This window comes from Stegostoma tigrinum, chromosome 29 (genome assembly GCF_030684315.1).
Source record: "Stegostoma tigrinum isolate sSteTig4 chromosome 29, sSteTig4.hap1, whole genome shotgun sequence".
NCBI lineage: Eukaryota > Metazoa > Chordata > Chondrichthyes > Orectolobiformes > Stegostomatidae > Stegostoma > Stegostoma tigrinum.
In genome coordinates, this window is record NC_081382.1 from 36584005 (window position 1) to 36594770 (window position 10766).

At 44.8% G+C, this 10766-nt stretch overlaps 1 protein-coding gene across 2 annotated transcripts in view; it reads right to left on the minus strand.

Moving 5' to 3' along the window:
- Nucleotides 1–9295, minus strand: part of cfap157 (cilia and flagella associated protein 157) — a 71036-nt gene extending 61741 nt beyond the window's left edge. For both annotated transcript variants that reach the window (XM_059638385.1, XM_048558681.2), the window contains exons 1-2: nt 9058–9295; nt 799–1070 (exon numbers count right to left, since the gene is read on the minus strand). In XM_059638385.1, coding sequence (XP_059494368.1) covers nt 799–1070; nt 9058–9185 — 400 coding nt within the window. In that variant the 5' untranslated portion in view covers nt 9186–9295. The remainder of the gene's footprint in view (nt 1–798; nt 1071–9057) is intronic.
- Between the last annotated feature and the right edge of the window lie 1471 nt (nt 9296–10766).

Below are 10766 nucleotides of genomic sequence, written 5' to 3' on the forward strand. Positions count from 1 at the left end.
TGTCTGCTTCACACTCCCCTCCAGACCCACCACACCTGGCACTTTTCCCAGCAACTGCAGGAAATGCTACACCTTCCCCTACACCTCCCCCGTCCCTGGCCCCAAGAAGACTTTCCACATCAAGCAGATGTTCACCTGCACATCTGCTAATGTGGTATACTGCATCCACTGTTCCCGTTGTGGCCTCCTCTACATCGGGGAAATCAAGCAGAGGCTTGGGGACCACTTTGCAGAACAGCTATGCTCTGAACAACTGCACCTCCCAGTCTCGAACTATTTCAACTCCCCGTCCCATTCCTCAGACGACATGTCCATCCTGCCTGGACCTATCTCCTCCCGACCTCCCCACCTACACTCACCTTTACTAGCTCCATCCCTGCCTCCTTGACAGGTCTGTCTCCTCTCCACCCATCTTCTCCTTTATTCATCTACTATCCGCCTCCCACTCTCTCCCTATTTATTTCAGAACCCCCTTCCCCTTCCCCATTTCTGAAGAAGGGTCTAGGCCTGAAACATCAAGTTTTCCTGCTCCAATGATGCTGCTTGGAGAAATGGGTTCATCCAGCTCTACACCTTTTTATCTCAGATTCTCCAGCATCTGTAGTTCCCACTGTCTCTGAAACAAGAAGAAATCAGTTGGGGTAGGGCAGAAGTATGGATTTACAAAGGCAGTCCTGTAAGTGGATTTTGGGAGTAAGTTGAATTTGCAACTATAATTACACCTGAAAAATTTCACAAAGGATATTAATTGTGTTATAAAAGGTAATCAGAATTAACACAATCCCTCAACGTCTGTACCTAAAATCATATTCTCAGACGCGAGCTGATCCTTGGTTTCCTGAAACTCTTGACGTAAATGTGACAGCTGGATTTCATAGGAATCCTTCTCATTGTCTTTGGCTTGTTTCAAGGCAATTAACTTGTCATTCAAATCAGCAATCTCATCAATTTTCTGATTCAGACACTTCTTCAGGTAGGCAATGACATCATGCAAGTCTTTGCCAAGCTGCTCATGCTTCTCAACCATGTCACTTCTTGATACTTCCAATTCATCTAACCTCCGTTGGTACCTTAACAGTATCACAACATTATGAATTAATTAGAATCAACATAAAATTCTGACAATATTTTTCTTATTCCTTATAGGATATCATATTTATAGAATATTTGAAGACTGCAATTTTTTGATGTTCAACTGTGGACAATTAGTAAAGAAATTTGTGGCAATTACTTCACCGCTCTTTAGCAAACAAATTAGGTGTTAACAGAAGTAATTACCATTAATCTCTCTTTAATCTTTCCTCTTTTAATTTGAGGTTCATACAGAGACAGTATTGGTATCAGTTAGTTTCTTCTGCTTTGGCCCAGCAGTCATTAAATTTAGATTAGATTCCCTACAGTGTGGAAACAGACCCTTCAGCCCAACAAGTCTACACTGCCCCTTGGAGCATCCCACCCAGACCCATCCCCTATAACCCATACACCCCTGAACGCTACAGGCAATTTAGCACAGCCAATCCACCTAGCCTGCACCTCTTTCGTCGGTGGGACAAAACCAGAGCACTCGGAGGAAACCCATGCAGACACGGGGAGAATGTGCAAACTCTGCACAGACAGTTGCCTGAGGCTGGAATTGAACCCGGGTCCCTGGTGTTGTGAGGCTGCAGTGCTAACCACTGAGCCACCATGCCACCCATTTAGACAATGAGTGATAAAAGAGAATTGGCAGCATTACACCTAACTTCCAATATTCTGTACAAATTTAAGGTTTTTTTTCTAAACTGAAACTCTCCTTCTCACAAAAATCAGCTATTTCCTCATTAGATCACCACCCGTAGTCTACCTTAGCCTTTCTTCAGCTGGAATATTTCACTGCTTCTTAGGCTATTCTTCCATTCCCAAATCTCTTTGATCGTGAACTGATCCACAACTCTGCTGTCTTATGAGCTTTCCCACACCAGGTTCTACACAACCAAATGCAAGTTTTACATTGTACAATTAATGTATTACATTAAAGCCACAAATTTAAAGTAACCATCCTTATGTTCAAATACCTCCAATGGTCTTACTCATTTCTATCTCTGTCAGTTAACATGGCAGAGATTGTTGGCTTACTCGCCATGCTGGATGGTTATTGTACAGCCATTTTGTCACCCTCATCATCAGTGCAGCCTCCTATGAGATGATGTTGCTCTACTCCACTTGGAATTTATATGATCGGGTCTGTTAAGTTGTGTTGAGTAATTTCCGGTTCTATTCTGCATGGGTATACGGGGTCTAATTCCACATGTTTGTTGATTGTATTACAGGTTGAAAATCAGGCCTCTAGGAATTCCTGTGTGTGTGTCTGCGGTTGGCTTAAGGTAGGATGGTCACATTGCCCCTGTTAAATTGATGGAATTCATTGTCCGAGTACACTGAGATAAGGGCAAGTTCATTGTGCCATTTTGCTGCTAGCTGGTGCTCGTGTATCCTGATGGTTAGTTTCCTTCTGGTCTAGCCAGTGTAATGTTTGTTGCTGTCATTGCAAGGTATTTTGCAAACTACATTGGTCCTGCATGTTGGTCCTTACTCCTTCTTGCATAGTTCTGAAGAAGAGCACCTATACAAGGTACTTGCTAACAACAGATATCCGAACAACTTCATCCACAGGTGCCTACTAGAGAGACAGTGCCAGGAGGACACAGCACACCCCAAGACACTGGCCACACTACCCTATAATCAAGATTATATCAGAACTGACAATGAGACTCCTATGACCACTAAAAATCATGGTAGAGCACAAACCCCCAGCTACACTTTGACAAACACTCACAAAGACCAAAGACCCCATACCCATGAATGCAGGACCAAAGTAGTCCAAAGTAGGACAAAAGAACCAATGACTGCAACAAACATCAGCCAGACCAGAAGTAAACTAACCATCAGGATACACAAACACCAGCTAGCAGCAAAATGACACAACATATTTTCCCACATCTCAGTACACTTGGACAATGAAGACCATCAATTTAACAGGGACAACGTGACCATCCTAGTTCAAGCCAAACACAGACACACACAGGAATTCCTAGAGGCCCAGTTTTCAACTTGCAATGCAATCAACAAACATGTGGAATTAGACCCCATGCAGAACAGAACCAGAAATGACACAACTCAATTTAATGGACTGGATCATATAAATTCCAAACGTAGTAGGACAACACCAATTCATAGGAGATCGCACTGATGATGTTACCTAGCATGGTGACAAAATGCCTGTACGATAACCAGCCAGCTTGGCGAGCAAGCCAATAACCTCGTCCACAACCTGAGCCAGAAATCCTTGCAAGAATCTTAAAGTTACCATAAAATTTCTGAGTCCCTTTCCTATCAAATATCCCTTGCCTTCATTCCATAATTGATGGTCGTGTTGTAGAGTTCTTCATCAAATCTCTTCACCTTCCTTTCCTCCTTGATCCCTTCCATCAAGCTTTTTGTTATCTTTTTCTTTTGTTATCCTTCTCTGGTTCAACAGCCTTTCTTATCCTTAAACCTTCTGTGAAACATTTTTCAATATTAAAAACATTATCGACAAAAAAGCTGTTATGGTCTGTTACAGAACATAATTTTGCTGCAATACAATCCTTATACAGAAGAACAATTACACTTGTGCTGCAATTACTTATACAAATAATATTATTTATACAAAGTAACCATTATTGTAATATTCATGCCTCAGACTATTTACAGTTTTTATTTTACAGTAGTTTGTAGTTCCTGTAATACATATTATTTTACTCTCACACATTCCATATCCACTGAAGTATAATTGCTGGGGCATTTTCAGTATGCAGTAAAGCAAAAAAAAAAACACAAAAGAACTGCAAATGCTGGAAATCAGAATCAAAAACATAAATTGCTGTAAAAAGTCAATACGTCTGGCAGCAGCTGTGGAGAGAAACCAGAGTTAACATTTCAGGTCCATTTTAGAACTGGTTGTAGCCAAGAGGAGGTTGGTATATGTGCTGTAGACAGGGTGGAACACTGGGGAGGAGTAAATGATCGGTGGTTGTGGAGCCCAGAGGACAGAACAACAGTTAGGCAAACAAAAGAATGGTTAAACTTCTCACTGGGAGAATGAATAGCTGCTAATAAGGACCATTAGTAGCTAACAATGGGTTGGTTGTGATAGCAGCCCTTGTGATGACAAGGTGTGTGGAGATACGGTAAGGACAGGGAGAAGGTAATCAGGCCCTAAAGTTATTGAACTCGATATTAAGTCCTGAAGGGTGTCGGGTCCCCAAGCAAAAAATGAGGTACTGTTCTTCTAGCTTGCATTGAGCTTCACTAGAACACGACAGCAAGCTCAAGATAAAGATGTTGGCTAGAGAACACAGTGCAGTGTTGAAGTAGCAGGCAACAGGAAGCTCAGGGTCATTTTTGCAGACAGAAGCTAAGTGTTCTGGAGAGTGGTCACCCAATCTGCATTTTGTCTCTCCAATGTAAAGCAAATCTCAGTGTGAGAAGTGAATACAGTAGATTATATTGAGTGAAGTGCAGGTAAATCACTGTTTCACTTGGAAGGTGTGTCTGGGGCCTTGGACAGTGAGGAGGGAGGAAGTAAATGGGCAGGTGTTACACCTGTGATTACATGGGAAGATACCATGGGGCTGTGAGAAGTGTGGAAGCTGAAAAGGAGTGGACCAAGATGTCCCAGACTGAACAATCCCTGCAGAAGACTGACAAGGGAAGGAGAGAAATACGTGACTGGTAGTGGCATCCAGACGGAGGTGGTTGGAATGGTGGCTTATAATCCTTTGGATGTGGATGCTAGTGGGGTGATAAGTGAGGACCAGGAGACCCTATTGCTGTTGTGGAAGGGAGGAGAAGAGGGGAGGGCTGAAATCCGGAAGATGAGTTGGACATGGCTGAGGGCCCTCTGAACCACGCTGGTGGGAATACTCAGTTGAGGGGAATAAAATGGACATTTTGGAGGCTCCCTAGCAGAAGCTGGCATCAATGAAACAGCTGCAATGGAGACAGAGAAACTGGGAGAATGGAATTGAGTATTTACAAGCAGCAGGGTGTGAGGATGTATAGTCAAGATAACTGTGGGAGTTGGTGGGTTTCTGTGGATATTAATGGCCAGTCTATCCACAGAAATGGAAATAGAGGTGTTGAGGAAGGGAAGGGAGGAGTCAGAGATGGACCATGTGTAGGTGAGAGCAGCATGGAAACTGGAAGTGAAATTGATAAACTTTTCCAATTCCAGATGAGAGAGGGAAGTGGCATCAATGATGTCATCAACCTACTCAAGGAAGAGCTGTGGGTGGGGGCCTGAGTAGAACTGGAACAAAGAATGTTCCATGTACCCCACAAAAAGACAGTCATGACTGGGGACCAAACGAGTACCCATGGCGACAATTTTGACCTAAAGAAAGTAACAGGAGTTAAAGGAGAAGTTGTTCAAAATGAGGATGAGTTCAGCCAAGCAGGGGAGGGTGGTGGTGGATGGGAACGGTTCAAGCGGTTTTTCTTCGAGGAAGCAGCTGAAGCTTATGAACTGGAAATTCTGAAATTGACATAAAGCATCAGAAGAATTGGGGATGTAAATGTGAAGAGAAAAAGTTGAGTCAATATAGGAAGAGATGAGTTCTGTTGGCCAGGTGCAGGTAGAAAGAATGAGTCTGTTCAGGCAGTCCTCTTTGTGTATTTTGGAACAGAGGTAGAAGCAGATTGTGCTGGTTTGGGGGACTATGAGCTTGGAGACAATGGATGGGAGGTGAAGCTGCAATTTACCCGTGAAATAATTCCACAGAGGCTGGTATCCCATCCCCAAGTCAACCTTTACTTACAATTGTACAGTCTTTTACTACAGTACTGCCGCATAGAGAGTCAGGCACCAGTGTGTCAGTGTCCCTAACGCTCAAGCTTTTTATGTCTGCCAGGGCTCCCTGATTGGACCAGGTCCCCACTCAGGGAATTCATATTCTATGAAGACCAGCTGGCTGTCCTTACTACAAGCACTATGGCCCTCTCCTCGAGTCTGTGGAAGCTGGACTTTTCTCTTAGAGAACCTCCTGAGGTGTTTCAGCACCAGGTTGCGTTCCTCCAACTCGCTGTCTGAGACAGGTGGAGTGTAACATTTGAGAGGTCGCCTCTTACACCAGGAGCACCTTGGTACTTCCACTCTCTTCTTTCAGTGTCAAGACGGCTACTTCCATCATGTGCATCTCTGATTCAGAAGACACAACAACAATTAATGGAGTGGGTGAGCCATGGGTTCCAGCAGCATTTCTGAAGGTTCTGAGGGACCGGGCATGTTTGCAGATTTGTGGCTTTTATATGGTCCACATGCTTATTCAGGACTGTCTTATGTACCCAACATTTACACATCACTGGTCCTGACCTCGTGTCACCTATCCCTCTTACCCATGCAGGGCCATTGCCGTGATTCTTACACCAAACTTTGCCCTGTATCAAAGTATTCCTCACTCTTCGGTCTGGCATTGGAGTTCCTGATACCATTTCACTCTCACCCGCAGGTCTAGGAAAATCAGACTTAACATGATGCAGAGTCTTCTATCCATTAGCAACTCTGCAGGTGCATTCCTTGTAGTTGCATGTCGGGTGGCTTCTAATCAAACAAAAACTATGATAGCTCAGTACCTGCAGCAATAGCAAACTGTAGCAATTGCTTCAATCCAGCCTTCAAAGTTTGGACTGCTCTTTCGTAAAATATAGAAGCTATCAATCTCTGTCCTGAATATATTCAATAGCCTTCTACGTCAGAAAATTTTGAAGATTCGCCACTCTAAGAGAAGTAATTTCTCCTTAGTACAGTACTAATTGGCCCTTTAGCACCTTCAACATATTAAAAGATTCAAAGTCTTTTCATTGGAACGTTATTATTTCCTTATATAACATCATATCAACGATTTATAGAGCAAAAATTCCCAACGGGTAGTTTTGAAGGAACATCCTAAGAAAGGAGAAAACTGTAGAATCTAATCCCAGCATTAATCATAGAATCCCTACAGTGTGGAAGCAGGTCATTCGGTCCGCTGACTCTCCGAAGAGCATTCCACTCATACCCTCCAACTATCGCTGCAATTCCCATGGCTAATCCACCTTGCCTACACATCTTTGGTCTGTGGGAGGAAACTGGAGCACCCGGAGTAAACCCATGCAGACACAGGGACAACATGCAAACTCCACACAGACAGTTGCCCAAGAGTGGAATCAAACCCAGGTCCCTGGTGCTATGAGGCAGCAGTGCTAACTACTGAGCCATTGTGCTGCCCAAACAAGGCCTATGCAGTTGAAAGATGAATTAAAATCAAGAATTCTGGGAAAGAGAGTTGTGAATGGAAATTAAGACACTTCTGTCCAACAAATATTTAGGTTTAGGGAATTCCTGTTCATTTTGTACTGATGTGAGTCATGGGTCAATTTTGAATTATTTGCTGTTACTAACGTATATGCAAAAATTGACAGCGTTTTTTCAGATGATGTTGCTCAGGATGAACATGCGAATGAGCAATAGAAGATGGTCCAAGGATACATCCTTGAGGGGAAAGTAGTGGCAACAGTGCAGGAGAGGCATGAGAAACCATTTCAGGCAATTTCTGACTATGACTAGATAAGAACAGAACCAGGTGAATGTCATTCCAGCCAGCCAGATGACAGTGAAAGAAGAATCAGAGGATAATGGTGCAGTCAATCTCACCAAAGGTGGCAGATAGATCAAGCAGATTTCTTCTACCTTGCTCACACAGGATACCATTTGTGAACTTGATAAGAGTTGTCTGGGGAATGTGGTGGGGTGGGGCTGGGGTACCTAAATGTAGACATGAAGGGAATAAAAAGAGGCAAGGATTTAGGAGTGACAGGATCTTTGGGAGGAAAGTTTGGATACAACGCCAGAGAAGGAAAAACCAGCAAAACGTGCAAATGACACAGTGGTCAGACAAAAATATCTCAGAACATGATCAATAAGTTAATTTCCAAGTATGACTTTTTTTGTACTGGTTTTACCCTTTGGGATGGAGGTAGTCAGTGTAGAATTGATCAAAAATAAACTGTTGGAGAAACTCAGCAGGTCTGGCAACAGCTGTGGAGATAGAAAGAATTAACAGTTCAAGGCCAGTAACCTTCTTCAAAAAGGTGCCAGACCTGCTGAGTTTTTCCAGCATTTTCTGTTTTTGTTTCAGGTTTCCAACATCAACTGTTCTTTATTTTATGTCAGAATTGGTCAGTAGTGGTGTGTGGAAGAGATGCGATGGTTTGAAGTATGGAGAATCAGAGTTTGTAAACGGCATCAAGATGGGGAAGAAAGGACTCTGGTCCCAATGTCAGCAATGGGAGGGGGACTGGGGTTGGGGGCAAGCAGAGGCACAAGCAGTAGGCTGGCTAGTACTGCTACCTCACAGCACCAGGGGCAAAGGTTTAATTCCACCCTCAGGCAACTTGTCTGCGTGGAGTCTGCACATTCTCGCCATGCCTGCGTGGGTTTCCTCCGGGTGCTCCGGTTTCCTCCCACAGCCCAAGATGTGCAGGCTGGGTGGATTGCCCAGGGGGAACGTCGGGTTACAGGGGTAAGATGGGGGTTGGGGGGTGGGTTAGGTATGGATGGGATGCTTTTAGGAGGGTCAGGGTGGACCTGATGGGCCAAATGGCCTGCCTCCACACAGTCAGGATTGTCTGGGTGGAGGTAGTAAGCCTGTTTCTGGAGGTACAGGCTTGCTGACATTCTCTGTATTGTATGTATCAGGCCAAAGAGAAGAAGTGCTGGAGAAACTCAGCATGGTTGGGAGCAGAGATAGTAGGAACTGCAGACGCTGGTAACCAGGTGTACAGCTGGATGAACACGGCAGGCCAAGCAACTTTCCTGCTCCTCCTGTGATGCTGCTTGGCCTGCCGTGTTCATCCTGCTCGACACCTTGATATCGTTGTTTGGGTGCATCTGTGGAGAGAGAGAGAGAGAGAGAGAGGGTGGGAGGTCGGGCTCTGCATTGCTGGGGGTAGGAACGAGCGAGCGTGCCTGTGCTCCTCTTTCCACGGCCCTACACTCACCTGGTCACCTTTCTCTCCAAGTCCCTGATCTGGGTCATGTACAGCTCCTTCGCCGAGGAGGTCAGCTCCGGCTTGTCGTCGGGCGGGTTCCGTCCGCCGGGCTTCTCTTTCTTCTTGGCCGGCCCCATGTTCGCCGCACTACCACCGGTGCCGCTCCACCTCGCCGCTCGCCGATTGCTAGGAGACGCCGGCCCATAGCAACCGGATAAATCCAGGGGCGCGTGCGCACGGGGGCTCGCCCAGCTCACGCAAGGAAAGGGGCGGTGCCGCAGAACTCTCGCGAGACCTCATCGTTGGGCACGTGGTCTTGAAGATCCCAGGTCCACCGAGAAGGATACATTTGTTGCAGTGATAATGAGAACTGCAGACGCTGGAGAAAGTTGTATTTCCCCCTGGGGTAAACGTAAAGGTTTTTATTTTTAAATCTTAAGGGGAGTGTTGAAAGGTTAGCTTCCCTGCCCAATTTAGAATTTTCTCTTCAGGGAGGAGAGAGGAACCTCATGTTTTACCAGCCTTCGCTCGTCAAGCGCACCTCAATTCATTTGGATTATTGTTCACTTAAGCATTAAGGGCTATGGAGCAAAAGCAACCATATGGCATTGGCAATGATCAACTTTAGGGTTGGGTCGGAAGGTTAGAAACATGGAATTTGTACAGTGTGGAAGCAAGCCATTCAGTCCATCAAGTCCACACCATTCCTCCGAAGAATATCCCCGCCGTCCACTCACCCTGTAAGCCTGCATTTCTCACGGCTAATCAACCGAGCCTACATATCACTAGACCATATGGGAAATTTAGCGTGGCCAGTTCATCTAACCCACATCTTTGGACTGTGGGAGGAAACTGGAGCACTTAGAGGAAATCACACAGACGCGGGGAGAATGCGCAAATGCACACAATAGCCCAAGTCTGGAATCGAACCCAGGCCCCTGGTGCTGTGAGGCAGCAGTGCTAACGACCGAGCCTCAGTGCCACCCTAAAAGAATTTAAAACACCAAAAAAAACAGATCAGCCATGATCTTATTGAATGGCAGAACCAGCTTAAGGGGCTGCATGGCCAAGTCCTACTCCTGACTTGTATGTGTTAATGTTACACAACTGTTAATATGTTCTTCTGAGGACGTACCTTTATATAGGGGAGTACCTGTATTCTTTCAATGACATAGTGAATTGTATGACGTTATTTTGACTAGAAATAACTAGATTCAGTTCCCCTAATCCAGACGCAACTGTTACAAGTTGAAGTTTACAACTGGCCATGGTCCCAAGTTTGATTTCAGGTAGTCATTGGATCTCAAGTGATCTCAGCTTCTAAGTATTTCAACGTTCTTGTGGCCATGTTTCAACATAAGTCATCTTCTGTGTAAAAGTAGAGCCTTTATCTTGGAAATCCAGCAGATATATGGGATCACCACCAGCTGCAAGTGCCCCTCCAAGCCACTCATCATCCTGACTAGAAATTATATTGCCTTTCCTTCATGGTAACTGGGTGAAAATTCCTGAACTCCCTCTTGAAATACCATGATATAATCCTACACCAAATGGACTACAATGGTTGAAGAAGGCAGCTCACCACTACCTTCTCAATGACAAATAAGGATGAGCTATAAATTCTGGCGAGCCAGTGAACCCCATTCCCAATTTTAAATTGAATGTTGATTTCACTCTTTGTGCACCTTCTCTGAAGCTGTAACATTGTATTCTTTGCT